This window comes from Mytilus trossulus, chromosome 6 (genome assembly GCF_036588685.1).
Source record: "Mytilus trossulus isolate FHL-02 chromosome 6, PNRI_Mtr1.1.1.hap1, whole genome shotgun sequence".
Taxonomy (NCBI): domain Eukaryota; kingdom Metazoa; phylum Mollusca; class Bivalvia; order Mytilida; family Mytilidae; genus Mytilus; species Mytilus trossulus.
The window spans coordinates 22259353-22278424 of record NC_086378.1 but is presented as its reverse complement, the minus strand read 5'-3'; the positions used below and the strand labels follow the sequence as shown (position 1 = coordinate 22278424).

At 32.0% G+C, this 19072-nt stretch overlaps 1 protein-coding gene across 3 annotated transcripts in view; it reads left to right on the top strand.

Annotated features, from left to right (window-relative positions):
• The first annotated feature begins 560 nt into the window (after window positions 1-560).
• LOC134720928 (multidrug resistance-associated protein 1-like) overlaps window positions 561-19072 on the top strand; it is a 47167-nt gene continuing 28655 nt past the window's right edge. For 2 of the 3 annotated variants that reach the window (XM_063583501.1, XM_063583503.1), the window contains exons 1-13: window positions 561-734; window positions 3830-4006; window positions 5161-5295; window positions 6601-6729; window positions 8640-8765; window positions 9514-9575; window positions 9814-9954; window positions 12265-12291; window positions 13782-14024; window positions 15302-15494; window positions 15870-16056; window positions 16685-16818; window positions 17334-17471. In XM_063583501.1, the coding sequence (XP_063439571.1) occupies window positions 693-734; window positions 3830-4006; window positions 5161-5295; window positions 6601-6729; window positions 8640-8765; window positions 9514-9575; window positions 9814-9954; window positions 12265-12291; window positions 13782-14024; window positions 15302-15494; window positions 15870-16056; window positions 16685-16818; window positions 17334-17471 (1734 nt within the window). In that variant the 5' untranslated portion in view covers window positions 561-692. The remainder of the gene's footprint in view (window positions 735-3829; window positions 4007-5160; window positions 5296-6600; window positions 6730-8639; window positions 8766-9513; window positions 9576-9813; window positions 9955-12264; window positions 12292-13781; window positions 14025-15301; window positions 15495-15869; window positions 16057-16684; window positions 16819-17333; window positions 17472-19072) is intronic. The other variant, XM_063583504.1, reaches the window with a different exon arrangement.

The window sequence follows — 19072 nt, the reverse complement described above, 5'->3', positions numbered from 1 at the left end:
GGACCTGAGACTACTATAACGTTATTATAACACTATGTGGACTACTATAACACTACACTATGTGTTATAGTAGTCTCAGTTTACACAAGGATTTGTATAGTTAGATCTAACTATACAAATCCTTGATTTACAAATGAGGCCCCTCATGGGGGGGGGGGGGTCCTAGTAATCACATAATCACCATTTTTTTGCCAATATAATCACATAATCATTCAATATTTGCTTATCTTTAGTAATCAAATAATCATAAACTAAAAATACAGTCCTAGGTAATCAAATATCATGAAATATTTGGCTTAATAATCAAATAATCATTAAAAAAACGACCAAGTAATCACATAATCAAAAACCCCATGAGGGCCCTCACAAATTATGAATGCATACGCGTATGACTAAATTTTACAATTCTTAAGACTAGAGAGAAATGGAAGTATATCCCAAATGATAACGATCATAACGCTCTACCGGTAATTTAATCTTGCGTTTATATTCGCCAGAGACATGTATAATACAATCTGTTCGTACGTTTTACGTATCGTATTTTCGTAGTTCGATTTTGTGATCCTATGCCCTGGTTCCCAGCGATGAAAAGTTTACCTCTGTCGGTGTCGATTAAGTCAAGGAACAGTTTTGTGGTTATAAAAGGGAAGTTACTCTAACTTTTAGCTTGTCATGAAGTAAAGACAGAAGAAATGGTTCAGTCGTTCGAAGAATTTTGTGGTGGAACTCTATGGGTTTGTACTGTAGAAAACATGATTTTATGCTTGCCTTAATTTTTTGATTGCATCTGTGTTGCGACTGTACGTTTTTATCGGACAACGACAAAAAAACGAACTTGTTTACTTGAACATACACAATTTGAAGTGTTTGTTATCAAGAATCAGACTTAGTTTCAATGAAGCATTGTTTTATTAAATGTTGAACCAGTTTAAAGAATTTGGCGTTTCATAGTCGGATGTTAAAAGGATCCCCTCCCTCCAAAAATATAATAGCTGACGTTCAAAGAACAATTGTATTATGTAATGGCTAAAAATGCAACAAAGTTCTAGTTTATGACCTAAAATATAACATTAAATAACCAATATGTAGGACTAGATATGGAACATATAACAAACACACAATGCATCTAAATATTACAAAGAAAAGATAAATTTGATAGATATTCCATTTGCATATCTTTGAGATGCAACAGTTCTTCAAACATGATATATATTCTTGCCATTTGTATTTTGTTACTTTGACATACTGTTAGATTATATTAGGCAATGCTACATCCAATACTCTTCTAATGGCCAGGTCCAGGGTAATTATTGTGATCTATAGAGTTTGCCAACATCCCAAAATGCCCCCTAAACAGGATTTTTTTAAAACATGCCTATTAATAAGAGTTGAATTCACATCAGGCCCAACAAAATAATATTTGTGTTTCCTATTAAATTTTTGAAAAAAGTAGGAACTTGATAGGGATTTTTTTTTATTTACCATTTTTTCACATTGAGATAGGGACAATCTGACTTTTACAATTCTTACTGAAAATGACAACAAAACATTAGGGTAGGCTTATATTTTGAGCTTAAAAAGTAGGGACTAGGGAGGGAAGGTAACATGGGTAGTAGGACACATAACTCTTTTTTTATTTGGCCTCATGGGTAATTCTTACATACATTTGTGATATTTATATGTCCCTTCCTGGCATAGCAGGCAGTGAGTGTTTCCAATTTTCGTCTGAAAAAATAGCTCAAGTTGTTGCATTTAGATCCTCAAACACTCTCTCCTTTTATTATGCCCCCTGCTGTAAATCTATGGACCGTTACTTTTCTGTCTTTACTTTGAATGGAGTGAAGGTAAATCATGTAAATTTTTTGATTGTATATTATAATTATGTAATTTGATCCCATGAAATATATTCCATGCATACAAAGAAAAGCATTCACAAAATTTCATGCATTTATGGTTAGAAAATGCATTTCATATTTATGATTTAAACACAGTTACATGCCAAGTCGTATGCGTCATCAGCGTCGTCCGAAGACAGATGATGATATATATCTGGATAATAATTTTAGTGCAAGTAAATAAAATTCAATAAAATTTTAACTCTGTAAGGTTTATAACCACAAAAAGGTTGGGATTGATTTGGGAGGAGGGTTATGATCCCAAAGGTGTAGGAATTAGGGGGCCAAAAAAAGGTGCCCAAATAAGCACTTTTGTAGTTTCCAGACAATAACTTGTGTTCAAGTGTATGAATCTCTCTAAAATAATACCACAAGTTTCCATACTACAAAGGGATGGTTATTGGGGTTTATGGCTCAATTTAGTAATTTAGGGCAAAAAAGGGGGAAAACTAGGGGTTTTCTGGTTAAAGGACAATTTAGACAATTTAAAAGCAGTGTAAGGGAGGTAGTCCAATTCATTTAAAGAATACTGTTGTATATATGTTTGCTTACCTCCCTTACTCTGGTTGTAAATTCTGTAGAAATGATAATTGTCTTTAGATGATTAGCTTATCGTGCTTGTCCTTTTTTTTTAGAAGTTACATATACTATTGTTGCGAAACCCTATGATAGTTTACCATAGATTCACCTGTCCATTTAAACTTTTGGTAGTTCTATTGTCCCATCTAACAAATACAACAGATATTGTTCTTTGTTTAGTTTATTTGATGGGACCTTTAAATCTCTTCCAAGAGAAATCTATCACTCATTGTTTTTAAAATTAACCTGACCAAAAAAATATCTTTTTTTTTATTGAAATACTTCCATAAACTCACATAAACTGTATGCAATATTGTATTTATTCAATATATCTTTAATATATTTTCAATCTGTACGGCCTTCAACAATGAGCAAAGCCCATACTGCATATAGTCAGCTATAAAAGGCCCTGATAAGACAATGTAAAACAATTCAGACGAGAAAACTAACAGCCTTATTTAAGTAAATAAATATGAACGAAAAACAAATTATGTAACACATAAACAAACGACAACCACTGAATTACAGGCTCCTGACTTGGGACAGGCACATACATAAATAATGTGGCGGGGTTAAACATGTTAGCGGGATCCCAACCCTCCCCTTAACCTGGGACAGTGGTATAACAGTACAACATAAGAACGAACTATAAAAATCAGTTGAAAAAGACTTAACCCTTTACTCCATGGAAATTATTTTTTAACACACTTGATTCGCATAGGATTTTTTCAATAAAAAAAAATCATCAGGTTTGAAGTATTTTAAAAATGCATTGTTAAAACGAATATTTCATCAATGAAATTCAAGTCAAATATTCTCATGAATAACCTCAGATAGACAAAAAATACAAGTGGACGTGGCAGGGTATGTTTTGAATTCCTGCATCTGCGCAGAAATCTACAATGTACTTCCTTTTTCCGGTATTGTTTGCATGAAACTGAGTAAAATATATATTTATCAGACTAGTATAAAATGGGAAGGAACGCAATACTAATTTCATTTTTAATAATTCCTTGATATGAAAAATAGATGTAACCTGATGATAGTGTTTCTTTGTTTACATTGCATATGACGTCATAACTTAAATAACGTTACAACTCCTAACAAAAGAACCAAAATCGGAAACGTTACAGTATTTCCGTTTCTTTCTTTTTTAACAAATATTTTTACATGTTTTAAGTTACAGTAAAAAATAATTCATACAGACTTCGTCCCCATTTACAGGAAATTTCATCATAAGAAATGGAGGCAGAAGATATCAAAGTAATATTCTACGCAGAAGAGATATTTGTATGTTTGAGGTACTAGATTTGCTTATTCATTTAAATATGAGGTTAACTTCTTCTTTTAAACAGGATGAGACCAGATTACTGAATGGTAGCTACCCAGAGTTCACAGACTGTTTCCAGCAGACGTTACTTGTTTGGGTGCCATGTGGTTTCCTGTGGCTCAGTGCACCGTTCTACCTTTATCACCTTCTGAATGTTGATGGAGTTACTCGTCCTCACTCATTTCTGAGTGTGGCCAAAACGGTCAGTACATGTGTAATATTTTTTGTAATGTCAACAAGTTAAATCATGCTGCATGAACTAGTGCCCCTTCCAACTAACAAGTATAGTCAGTTCTGTCTTTTTTTCATATCTTTGTTCTATTTTATTTTATTAAAGAATTTGTTGTTGGTGGGAGATTATCATCAATCTCTTTCATGTCTTTTAAGAATGTTTACAACAGGGCAATTTAGAGATTGAATCATAGAAGGGGTATAGGACCTTTATCAGGACTCCGGGATCGGGTGTTTTTAAGCTCGGGATTTCGGGATCTGGCAATTCTTTTTTCGAAATTTCGGGACCTCAGGATTTCATGTTTTTAAGCCTGGGATTTCGGGATTAGGTGTTTTTTAGCCCGGATTTCGGGATCTGTACCCCTCCTACTCCCTCTCATCATAAGTATAAGTATAAACCCCTGTTTATTAATTGAAGACCATATGTTGATCTCAGAGTAGACATCATTTGATGTAGATTTTAGGACTGTTTAGTGTTGTCTTATATGCTGTTTCAGAAGCTAATGCATTTTGGGTTAGATATCGACAGCATACCCAAAACCTTGTGATTGGTTAAATTCATTTTAAACATAGATTTCATCCAATGATATGACATTATGTTCATTTTAGGGAAAGAACAATGAAAATACCCAATTTTTATGGCATAGGCAAGAGAATATTTCTGTCTGTCCCATTTTTGTTTCCACTGTCTCACTAAGTTTTTTTCACCTTAATTTTATGAAACTCATTCACCATGCTAAGAACCAAATCTCACTGACTGAGGTTGAATATCATCGATGAGTTTCTTACTGTTCTAAAGTTGTGTCCCTTTTAACTTTTTTAAAATTGCTAATCTGTCTCTGAATTTGCAGATTTGGGAAAAGAACTAGACTGATTATTTACTGTGATTGTATATTTTCAAGATACCGGTAGGGGACTACCCCTAAAAAACATTAACTGACTGTTCAAGGGTCAGTCAAGGTCTAACGCTTCCATCATCAACAATCTTTATTAAATCTTTTATTTGGGATGAAATCTATAAATTATTCTGCCTTAAATGACCATGTTTCAATTTTTATAAGTTCACTGTTGAATTTTTATTGCTAATGAAAATTGATTAAATTACAATGTATTATATTGTTTCAGTTTATTAGTGGTGTATTATTTTTCCTGTCCATTGTTGAATTATTACGAGATGCTAACAATAAAGATGATGAAGAGGCCAATAAAAGAACTCACAATTCCCTGTTTGTAGCTCATTCACTTAAGGCTGCTACCTATGTAAGTAGATATATGAGCCACATCGTTTAGAACTCGACCATGTGCAAATTAAATGAATATCAGGTTTTTACCTGGTTGAAAAATCTCTATGGAATTTCTATAATTTTTTTTTTAAACAAACCAAAATTCGTCTTTTATTTCTTTATATGAATGTAACAAGTCAGGAATATGACAGTTGTTATCCATTCATTTGATGTGTTTCAGCTTTTGATTTTGCCATTTGATTAGGGACTTTCCTTTATGAACTTTCCTCATAGTTTAATATTTTTGTAATTTTACTTTTTTCCAAAATGAATAAAAGTATAATACATGTACATGTATACGTGCTTATGCATAAGGTCGATTTCTATATGACAATGCTCATAGTATGTGATAAGCCAGTAATGTATTGTACACTGTATGTGAGTTATTTCTATATTCTGTAAAAAGACAAAAAAAACAGGGTTTGTGCTTCTCTTCTGTCATTGAAGACTAAAAATTTTTATTAGAATTTTTTTTATTTAATAAATGGTTGCTGTCTTATGATAAAGATCACACATCTGGTATGTATAGCAGGTACCTTATTTGTTAGTATATATACACAATGATTATATTAGCCATTCTGTATGTGTGTAAAAGAGATAGAGAATTATAAAAATAATTCTCGAATTAGAATAAGATTGTGGAGATTGTAATATAGCAATAACTCTGTCGTGAATAGAAAGATAAATATTGCAACTGTAACAACTGGCAAAAAAGTATATTTCACTATTTGCAGTCAATAGACCACTTTGGAGTTCATACGTCACGGGAAAAAAATTCGCCAATTATACTCACCTTTATGATGTCATTTACTAGTTAAAAGGGCTCAGCGGTATCCCTGCACTATAAACGTTCATCAAGCGTGTTAGTGATCGTCATTGTGCAGGATAAACTAGAATAAAGTTTGTTCAGTAGGTACTAAATCATAATTTCCTAATAACAGCTGTGCAGATCGTCAATTATGAGAATTCAATTTGCCGAATTATTCGTGCAATATAGCTTTTATAGTTTTTCAACCACTTGCACAACATGAAAACGGAAGTGACGAAGCACCTAAATGCAAGAGTGACGTTCACTTAAACCAAAGTTTTGACGGAAATACATAGAACTCGAAAGTTGTCTATTTCAACAGAATTAAAGCAGCATTTTTCAAATTATAATAACTATATGTTTTTTTTAATATATGTAATTTTAAGTAACCAGTTTTTTTTTCCATTTTGAATTCTTGATTATGAATGTTCTAATATATTGACATGTAAAACATTGGCTTTAATTCTATTTCAGTTGTTGACAGTAGTATTGATATACCTTGAGAGAATCAAAGGATTTATTACGTCAGGAGTTCTATTTATTTTCTGGTTTTTGACGTTAGTAGTTTCAATAATACCTTTCTACACATTGATTGAACAAGATGTAAGTAATACATGATCATGTGACCTGAATTTCATCCAATGATATCTCTTGTCTGTCTTTCCCTATAGACATACCTGCAGTCCTTTTCATAAAAATCCTAAGTGTGAAATTAATCTTACGATAAAAAATATTTAGTTGAATTGTTAAGGAATAATTTAAACTTACGATAAATTTTATCTTAAGGTGGTTACCAACACCTAAACTAAAATTAATTTGGCTCGTTTAATTTTCTTAAAATTTTGACAAAGTATTTACTTTGACCGTTTGACAAAAATATAAAAATTTCAAAAAATTTGAACCAACCGTTTAATCAGAAAAATTACACTGGTTATATAGCAGTTTGACAAAAACTTATTTTGATCATTGAAAAGCTTTATATTCCCTTTACAACACAATGTCGTTAAAACGTTCTGCTGATTTTACAGAGTTATCTCCCTGTAGTGTTAGGTACCACCTTAAGATTTTTGTGAAAAGAGCTAATTTCTTCACTATCAATGTCTGCTTTGAACCTTGGCTTGTTCTTATTGATTGTTGATATTTTCTGTACTAGCAACACATAAAAATGAGAAGCTTTTCATCAAAACCACAAGGCTAATGTTCAACAATTGAAAAGAGAAGGGAAATAGTGAATGTGTCAAAGAGAAAAGAACCAAGAAAAAGATCAGAAAACAGCCCAAGGTCACAAAAAATTCATTAAGCTTTGTTTGAAACTTTATACTTTTGACCTCAATCTAACATTGCTGCAACTATGTCTGTGTTCTCATTGACCTAAACTATGTGTTGTGTCAGTGTAATTCACACGTAAACTAAACACAATTACGTTCCATTGATAAAACTCAATGTTTACATGTAGTTTAAATCATGTTTTGTCTACATGCAGTCGATCATCAATGTAGAATTTGTGTGGTTCAGCATACACAAAACAAGGTATTTAGTACATGCATTTTACCATGTATTTCTAAAGAAAAAACGTTTTATTTAATAAAATTGATATTGATAACAATTATTAATGTTGTTTCTGATACCTAATTATTTGTCTAAAATGGATATATTAATTGGTTTGTTATATAAAAAAACTTTTATGTATCCTCATAAGGGGGAAACAATTTAAATACAAACGGAAAGGGAGTGGTTTTTATGTTTGACACAGAATTAGCCTACTTAATTAGTGGCAGATATAGATGAGGGCGGGGTTCAGAGGTTGGAACACCCTCTTTTGGACGATCAATGTTTGGAACGCCATGCTTTTAAAAATGGTTTATCCGCCTGGTAATTGATACATCTTTAGTATCTTTATAAAATAGGTGCAACTCATCAAAATGGCTTTCATCACTGCTAGAAAAGTTGTCCAAGAAATTTCAATTCGATTCAATGTAATGAACATTTAAATAACATATAGTTTATAAGTTTGAACAAAACTTATGCACTGGTAACTAAACCAGGTGTATAAATGTGAACAAATTAAATGTGAAACCAGTGTACATTACACTAAACAATTGTAAACATGCATGTTTACTGTACATCTAGTTTGGTGTGAACACGACCTTAAACAACTTCAGTATTAGATAGTTTGGCCCTAAACAAATAAGAGGTGTATAACATTGATGATATACATATTTATACAGTTCTTTTAAATTATGCATGTGGGAATAATAAGAGGTGATTCAAAGAGGCTTTTGGGCCTCTTTTTTTTTTTTAACAAAAAAGGTTTTAGAATTGAAAATTAAAATTGATACACAAAAATTGTAGAAATAATGTGTAATCCATAAATTGCTTAAGCTACACTGTGTTAAGCTATTATTATACAGCTGAAAGCAAAAAAAAAATAACCTTTTGCAGTGTTGTTCATATATTTAACTGACCTATCTGGAATATGTAGGCTATAGTTAAATAAGATTTATATCTTACAGGTATACCACAAGGATTTCTTCAGATTCAGTATATTTTACGTGTATTTCTTCCTGCTATTGGTCCAGTTTGTACTCCATTGTTTTGCTGAGAAGATAACAAGAAGAGGATATTATGAATTAAATACAGTAAGTATGTGAGCAGTGTCAGTCAGATAGAAATGGACTTTGAACAAATGAATATTTGGTAACTTTGTCCGGGTTGCAAAAATCTGTATGCAAAGTCTGTAAATCTTTACTTAACAGACCAAAATTAATCTTCAAAAATCAATCAAAGTCATATACATGTTCAAGTTTTTGTGCACTTGCATAAGATATAATTCTATCTGATGCAGCTCATGTCATATGTAACACAGAGCAGTGCTGTAAATTGAGAAATCGTGGATGAGGAATAGAATCCTTCTCACACCATGGCAGATAGACCACTTATATTTCAGACTAAGAAACATGTTATTCAAACAAAGTCATCCTTACCAGATAAACCTTAAGATATATAAATAAGAAGATGTGGTATGGTTGCAAATGATACAACTCTCCACCAGACACCAAATAGTATAGAAGTTCAAAACAACAGAAGCATGTACAGCCTTCAATGAAGAGCAAACAGCAGGAGGCTGTACAGCCTTCAATGAAGAGCAGTATTCAGATTTTGTTTGTTATTTATATTTGTGGATTGCTGTCTCATTGACATTTTACCCACAAGTCACAACCATTCGCATCAACTGTTTCTTTTACTCCTGCTTAAAATGTATGGGTTTTCTAAAACATTGGATATTGTTTCAAATGAACACAAAACTTTGATTGTCTACTGTACTGTTGACTGTGATGCAATACTAGAAGAACAAAAATATCATTTAGTTTTCCATTCACTTTTCAGAAACAGTGTTTGGAAGTAGAATCTTCATTCTTATCTCGTTTGACATTTTGGTGGATGACTGGGTGAGTACATGTTGTCAACCTAACTTGTGGTCAGCATTGCATATTAAAATTTATAGCACCATAGACTTTAAGTTCTTTTTTTTGTACCAAATGTCAATTGTTAAAACTATTGAAATGGATGATATGAATGAAATACATAATATTGATTAAATCAGAATCTGTGTTAAAGTTAAATTAATACTGCAATATATTTAAATATTTGCTAAGATGAAATTTACCTTTTTAAATGTCTTTTCAGACTGATTGTAATAGGTTACAAGAAACCATTAGAAGAGGCGGATATTTCAGATCTTCACCCGAGAGACAAAAGTGATGTTGTTATACCAGCCTTTGATGAAGCTTGGAAAAAAGAATATGCTAAACATGAAAAGATCAGAGAGTTTGTATAGTTATTTGCTTATATAATCTCCATTAAAATAACTTTTAGGGGTTTTCTCATAGTACTCATGCTTCCTCCATGAATAGAAATGGACTGCTTCAAAATAGGCTAGAGCTGAAAGTGGCATTAAACACCAACAATCATTCAATTAAATGATCACTGATATCTATGTTGTTAGAATCTTAGAGTTCATGTTGAAGTTAATGTGGAGAGGTCTTTTGTTTCTGAATCTTGTTTCTGTTTTGCCAAGAAAGGGGTATTCAATGTTTTTATGATTTTTTTTTTCAGTTTCTTAAAATTTAATTTTTCTAAAATTTGATTATACCCCCGCTTTAAAAAAGGGGGGTATACTGTTTTACCTCTGTCTGTCCGTCCGTCCGTCAGTCCGTCAGTCAGTCCGTCCCATGAAACTTTCGTCACATTTTTCTCAGGAACTACAATACATGGATTTCTGAAATTTGGTTTCAGGGTTTAACTAAGTCAGCTATACCGTGTGATGCGTTTTCAGATTGATCACTTGACAACTTCCTGTTTACCGAACACTTGAAAGATTTTACACATGATAGCCAAGTTGAAAATTTTCGTCCCATTTTTCTCAGGAACTACAATACAAGGATTTCTGAAATTTGGTTTCAGGGTTTATCTAAGTCAGCTATACCGTGTGATGCGTTTTCAGATTGATCTCTTGACAACTTCCTGTTAACCGAACACTTGTATGATTTTACACATGATAGCCAAGTTGAAAATTTTCGGCACATTTTTCTCAGGAACTACAATACAAGGATTTCTGAAATTTGGTTTCAGGATTTATATAAGTCAGCTATACTGTGTGATGCGTTTTCAGATTGATCACTTGACAACTCCCTGTTTACCGAACACTTGTACGATTTTACACATGATAGCCAAGTTGAAAATTTTCGTCACATTTTTCTCAGGAACTACAATACAAGGATTTCTGAAATTTGGTTTCAGGATTTATATAAGTCAGCTATACTGTGTGATGCGTTTTCAGATTCATCACTCGACAACTTCCTGTTTACCGAACACTTGGATATTTTTACACTATTAATATTATCCACTTGCAGCGGGGTATCATCAGTGAGCAGTAGCTCGCAGTTTACTTGTTCAGCATGTATTCCATGTTATTTATGCTTCTTTAAAAAAAAAACCACAAAAATAAACTGTTTATGTGTATAAACTAAAAGTTTATAAAAAAGGTGATGTTGTATAAAAATAGAAATTCTTTATTTGACCAACCATGGACCCTATTGGGATTTAGATATTACATACAATAAATTCAATGATTTTTATAAAACGATAAAATAATAAGATATCAAATTATAGAACAAGGACTAGCAAAAATGACTAGTCAGTACATTTTCATGAGAGAGAGAAAAATGTAAAAAAGGGAGACAATCCATTGATATTGTATGAATTATTTCCTTTGAACACTATAGAAAACTTTCTAGATAGTAAGGAAAAAAGCCCCAAATCATTTATTATTAGCCTAGGCTAATTTCCTCCCATGTAAGAGGAGCAAGCCATTTAAAAATTTACACAACATGTAAAGTGCAAGAACAGGATAAGCACCTTTACAATTTGACTGCAGATTAACATTTACATTATGCAGTACATGTATCAGTATCATATACATTATACATGTATAACTCATACAAATAGATGACTTTATGTTTTTTCTTTAAAAATTTAATATATATAGATAAACTAAAATAATTGACTAAACCATTAGCAGACTTTTTTTTATCTCAATTCGAAACTGCATAAGAAAATAACCTAGATGGTCATATAAATGATCATTTTAGATAAAATTATTGATTAGCAGATTGTACATACAATAATTCATGAAAGTTATTACCAGAATATAAATGTACATTTTATTAAAAAAAACCTCATATAACACTACTTAAATGCATAAAAATATGAAGATAGATATTAGAAGATGTGGTATGAGTGCCATTGAGACAACTCTCCATCCAAGCCATATGTTGTAAAAGTAAACAGTTGTTGGTCAAAGTACAATCTTCAACTCAGAGCCTTGGCTCACACCAAACAGTAAGCTATAAAGGCCCTAACAATTACTAGTGTAAAACCAAACAGGAAAACCAATGCTTTAATATATATAAAAAACGAATAATGATGAACTTATGAACAACATCAACAAACGACAATAACTGTAAATCAGATATCCTGACTAAGGACGGGTGCAAACAAATGCACATATTACATATAAAACATACTTAGAGACTTTAACCCATGAATTGAAATATCATTATCAATGTCACTTTGTAGAATTGAAGAAGAACTTTCTATAGATAAGTAAGCAATATCAACAGGCTTTCCTGTGCACTTAATTAATCCCATAGACTGTACACATTATTAATTCCTATCCCTCACTGTTCACATCCTTGTATAACTCTTTCCAAAAACTTATTTCCAGAATCACAAATTTTACTCTTAAATTATAATTTGAAGTTGGGTATCTAAATTGTCAGGATACAGAACATATCCCTTTCAATGAATCTCAATGAAGAGTCAATGATAAAGGATTTTAAATCCCTGTTGATTTTAAGATAATATTTATAGTTTATATATAAATTTAAAAATGCTTAATGGTATTTTTTCATCCAATTTATATTTGAACTTGATAATAAGGCTTGAAATCTTTGTATCTATTTTACTTTTCACTGTTTTTTTGAACTGCAGCGAACAATTATGTATACTAGAATACTTCCCAACAAGGGAAATAATAATATTTTATTGTAATTTTAAATCAGATTCTGGCTTAATGATGTACTTAAGTGAGGGTTGATGAAATTAAAAAAAAACCACAAGAATATAAAATTGATACTTTAAGTTAGAAGTGCATAAGTTAAGAAACAAAGTAAGCTAAAAATATTCATAAGGTCAAAGAGATCTTTTTCGAGATATTTAATTTTTGAAATATGGCTGGTAAAAGCTTACTCAGACTTGTCAAATATAAATAGATAAATGGGTGTCATGGGGGAAAATATTTTACATTGTGTTTGTATTTTATGGAAAAAAAACTAAGGAGTCCAAACATTTAACACTAATTCCAAAAGCTTACCTTAGTACATTCTTAAGTGAGTTTCTAGAAAGTCCTATACAATAGAACAATTGTTTTTATTCCCCACACAAACCCTATGAAAAAGTTAGTCACTATTCTCAATTACATTGTTTTGTTTTGAGAATGGGAATAAAGTTTTCTTTATGTTAGGACTATAAATAACCCAACTACCAAATATTGTTTGCAACTTTATTTTTTTAGAAATTAACCTCTTTCTTACTTTAACATTTTTTTTACTTTAAAAGTTTTTGCTTTGTGCCAAATTTTAAAGACAATTGTACATTTAATTTATCAAATAAAAACATTGATCTTTGATTTATAATCAAACATTGAAAAGTTGGTTAAATTTTGGTAAGCATTATATATTTTGTGTATTGCATTCCGAAGAAAAAGATAAAGACATATTTTCATTGAAGTTTTGTTATCTTTTACTTTTTAAAGATTGTTTCAGGAAAAGGGAGAGCTGCTAATTACAAATTTGTAGGGAGTAGAAAAATAATGGAAATTTGAATGCTTTTGATAATTTTGACATGTATGGTAGAAATACAGCTGAAATATGGTTAACAGAACTTTTACCATTTAAAAGAAGGCATCTTTTTCACTTTGAAGAGAATCTTAAATAAAGTATTAAAACAAGGGAATTATGTTGGATGAAATGCTGTCCTCATTATTTTGATGAATTATGTTTTAGTTTTATGAATTTGGAACCTTTATTTTGTAGAAAAAGTGTTGAATATAGTCAGCCTGCACAATCCATTAATCGAGAACATCGATCGTCAGAGAAAACACCATTGTTGTCAAGACAACCATCTGTTACGTTTAAAACAGGAAAGCCAGCAAAGAAAGAAAATAAAGGCTCCCTATTTAAAGTACTGTGTAAAATATATGGACCATCTTTTTTGAGAGCATGGTTCTGTAAATTCATGTATGATTTGATGCAGTTTACCTCACCTATACTTTTAAGGTATATACAAAATAATAGTTTTCATTTTGCATGTCATTATAATATTAAAAATTGAAAAGGGTCATGATGTGCAATTCATTTCTCATTGGTGACAATGGTAGCGTTTTGCCATTTGATTAGGGACTTTCTGTTTTGAATTTTCCTCAGAGTTCGCAATTTTTGTGATTTTAATTTTCCTCCTTTCCTCAGTTCATATCATAAATTTGGGAATATATATGATGGCTTAGAACCTGAGACATTTTACAGATATGATTAAATTTTCGGGGCAAGAAGTGTGATTCATTTTTTCAAAAATTGTGCAACCCTGAAAGGCCCCAATAGATGCCACTTCAGAAAGTGAAAAGTAAACATTTTCAAACAGTTAAATTATTTGGAATTATGTCCAATACCATTGCATACAGTTTTTTTTTGTCTACTTATAATTTATTTAGTACTTTGAGGTACATTTAAGGATATTGACCCATATGCAAATGTTGTGAAAATGTCATTGTAAACTTGACTTGTACACCTAAAGTGAGATCAAAGACATTGTAAACTTGACTTGTACATCTAAGGTGAGATCAAAGACATTTTAAACTTGTCTTGAACATCTAAAGTGTGATCAATGACATTGTTAATTTGACTTGTACATCTAAAGTGAGATCAAATACATTGTAAACTTGACTTGTACATCTAAAGTGAGATCAATGTCATTGAAAACTTGACTTGTACATCTAAAGTGAGATTAAAGACATTGTTAACTTGAATTGTACATCTAAAGTGAGATCAATGTCATTGTAAACTACACATAAAGTGAGATCAATGTCATTGTAAACTTGACTTGTACATCTAAAGTGAGATCAAAGACATTGTAAACTTGACTTGTACATCTAAAGTGAGATCAAAATATAAAGTTAATATTTTGTATTCGAGGATTTTCATATATGTTTTTTCTAAAGGAGAGAGTTTTTTTTCAGCTTCAATCTCAACAAAGGGCAATAGCAATAATATTTAGATGTTACGTCAGTAATGTGTAATGGATTTGTTGTTAAGTGTTCTCCATATAACTTAATCATATACATGTACTGTCATTCCTCCCCTTCTATTTTGGTTTGGTGGCGAACTTTTTTTGGGGTTTCATTAAGTATTTATAGACTTTCCCCACAAATGAAGGAAAAATAGCAAAATGGCTGCCTCAGGATTGCAAATATAAGTTAAGTATTTGATTTGAATATAGAAATTTAACTCTGAAAAAATTAGAAAATGTCAATAGAAATAGATATAATTGTACATTTCAGTGCTTTGATCAGTTATACAACTAAAAAACAATTAAAATCAACTGCAGAACCAGAATGGCATGGTTATACATTAGCTGGAGCTTTCTTTATTGTCTCATTTCTACAGTCAACATTTTTCCATCAGAATTTTCACATCGGTATGAGTACAGGAATGAGGGCTCGATCTGCAATGATTGCTGCCGTATACAAAAAGGTTTGTATGATGTAAATACTTTTAGCACTCTTTAACACAAACTTCAAAATATGTATTGATGATAATGCTATTAAAGAAGAGTAACTAATAGGCTTAACATAGAGTTTACAATTTTGAAGAAGAAAAAAAATTCCAATGATTTTGTTGCATATAGAAAATATAAAACAGTTATTCTTGAATTGGTTTTTTTTATGACACTCTCTCCTACCACCCCTCTTTTCTCAATCTAAGAAAATTAAAATCAAGTGATATAAATTAATCCACAGGACATGTTTCTTGTATCATTCGGTTATAACTGTAGTCCATATTATCAAAATCTATAGAGTTAACTCCCTTTAAGTAGCAAATGATGTAGTTATTTAATCTTTTAAACAGTCCCTTACAATGAACAATGAAGCGCGGAAGACATCAACCGTGGGAGAGATTGTAAATCTGATGGGAGTGGATTGTCAGAGACTTCAGGATATGTCAGGATATCTGTGGATGTTGTGGTCTGCACCGTTCCAGATTGTAGTGGCTACATTGTTACTATGGCAACAGTTAGGACCATCTGTGTTGGCAGGTATGTGTAGAACCTTAATTATGGTATGGAACTTTTCTGACTTAAAATATCACCACTGAGGTTTACTTGTGAGTCATATTGTAATAACTAATGTCCATCTCTCTGTCCTGATTTACTAAAATGTAATCATACATAGTAGAATAATGATCCAAGATATACACAAAAATTCTGTGCTGGTGGAATTTAAATTTGAAGATGTGCTTTCTTCATAAAAATATTTGACTTCTCTCAATAATTGTGTATTAACAATTTGTTTAAAGATCCTTATTTATGGCATTTCTCAGTAAAAATGTCAAGATATTATCATGTTATTCTTTTTCATGACAACTTTATTAACAAAAAACAAAATTGTGTATTTCAAGAGGCCCGGTCAAGGTGTCAAACTCTTTTCTTTTCACTTTAGGTAGTTTTCTACAGTTATGTCCCTTTGAACATAGAAAAATCTAAACAATTCATTTAATTTTTCTAATATGTTAAAATGTTTTGAAGCTGACTGCAGTGACTAGGGGCTTTAGGTTGTTCACTTTTGCTTAAATATTCAATTCAAACATAATTTTTTTTTAGAGACAATTGATATTTTTTCAATGTAGAAAGATTGATGCTAAGACTTTTTTTTGTTTGTCAACAGGACTTGCAGTTATGATATTGTTAATTCCTATAAATGGTGCTATCTCTGTGAAACAACGTAACATGCAGACAGCTCTGATGAGATACAAAGATGCTAGACTGAAGTTAATGAATGAAGTTCTCAGTGGTATTAAGGTATGGACGAGAGAGTTTATCACAGAAATTACGAACTCCTCTTGTTTTAGATATGCATGGGTTAGATATATAAAAAAGTGAAGATGTGATATGATTGCCATTGAGAGAACTATCAGCTTACGTTTAGATGAGTAGATATAAGCAATTATAGGTCACCATAATTATGGCATTCAACAATGAAAAATAAAAACCACAGTGTACAGTCAGCTATAAAAATTTAAATCCCGGGCTTAATAAAGGTGAATCAATTCAACGAAAAAAATAAAAGCCTAATTTATATAAAAAAAATATATGACAGACAACCATTGCACTACAGGCTTCTGACTTGAACCAGGCTTATGAAGAAAATGGTTTGTTTATGTATTTTGCTATAAGAAAATACAATTTGATGTATACAAAGTTTAATTTTCAGATCATTGAAGAAAAATGGGACTGTACATATATTTACATTTACTGTCTGTGGTTAAAGTGAAACACTAATGGGATGGCAAACTTATAGTCTTGTATCTTTGTAGGTATTGAAACTGTATGCTTGGGAGAAATCATTCCAGAAGAAAATTTTAGACATCAGAAATAAAGAATTGGATATTCTCAAGAGATATGGATACCTCCAGGCATTTAGTACCTTCTCCTTCACTTGTGCTCCTTTTCTGGTAAGATTTAGTACCTTCTCCTTCACTTGTGCTCCTTTTCTGGTAAGATTTAGTACTTTCTCCTTCACTTGTGCTCCTTTTCTGGTAAGATTTAGTACCTTCTCCTTCACTTGTGCTCCTTTTCTGGTAAGATTTAGTACCTTCTCTTTCACTTGTGCTCCTTTTCTGGTAAGATTTAGTACTTTCTCCTTCACTTGTGCTCCTTTTCTGGTAAGATTTAGTACCTTCTCCTTCACTTGTGCTCCTTTTCTGGTAAGATTTAGTACCTTCTCCTTCACTTGTGCTCCTTTTCTGGTAAGATTTAGTACTTTCTCCTTCACTTGTGCTCCTTTTCTGGTAAGATTTAGTACTTTCTCTTTCACTTGTGCTCCTTTTCTGGTAAGATTTTTATATTAGATTGACTAGCACCTCTTGATTCCTGTAGCTTCATTGAGACAGTTATAATGTAGTGACATGAACATATGAACAACTAATTAACAGGCTCCTGACTTGGGAGTACCGAGTTGGGGCTAGCTCATACAGAATGTGTAGGTTAGATTTGTTTTTTGGTGTTGTGCCAACCCCCTCCCTCAGTATATTTACAGGCTCCTGACTTGGGAGTACCGAGTTGGGACTGGCTCATACAGAATGTGTAGGTTAGATTTGTTTGTTGGTGTTGTGCCAACCCCCTCCCCCAGTATATTTACAGGCTCCTGACTCGGGAGTACCGATTGGGACTGGCTCATACAGAATGTGTAGGTTAGATTTGTTTGTTGGTGTTGTGACAACCCCCTCCCCCAGTATATTTACAGGCTCCTGACTTGGGAGTACCGAGTTGGGACTGGCTCATACAGAATGTGTAGGTTAGATTTGTTTGTTGGTGTTGTGCCAACCCCCTCCCCCAGTATATTTACAGCCAAAATGATGATTTGCATGAGATAATTTTGGACATGACTGGACTGGACTTATCTTGTTGCAATACAAGTGATTTTTATGCCCCACTTTTGATAGTAGAGGGGCATTATGTTTTCTGGTCTGTGGCTCTGTTCATTTGTTAGTCCGTCCGTCCGTCTGTCCGCCCGTTTGTTCGTTCGTCCACAGGTTAAAGTTTTTGGTCAAGGTAGTTTGTGATGAAGATGAGGTCCAATCAACTTGAAACTTAGTACACTTGTTGCCTATGGTATGATCTTCTAATTTTAAAGCCAAATTAGACTTTTGACCCCAATTTCACGGTCAACTGAACATATAAAATGAAAGTGGGATTTTCAGGTTAAAGTTTTTGGTCAAGGTAGTTTATGATGAAGCTGAAGTCCAATCAAATTGAAACTTAATACTCTTGATGCTTATGATATGATATTTCTAATTTTAAAGCCAAATTAGACTTTTGACCCCAATTTCACGGTCCATGGAACATGGAAAATGATAGTGCCAGTGGGGCATCCGTGTACTTTGGACACATTCTGGTTTTTATATACATGTACTGTAAATTTTGAAATTATGGTGAGATTTTTATTATTGCACAAAATGTGACAGAGTTGTTAATGCAATAATTTGAACTCGCATTTTAAAATATTTGGTATGAATGAAACAGGATCTTTCTCAAAATTATAAAAATAAAAATT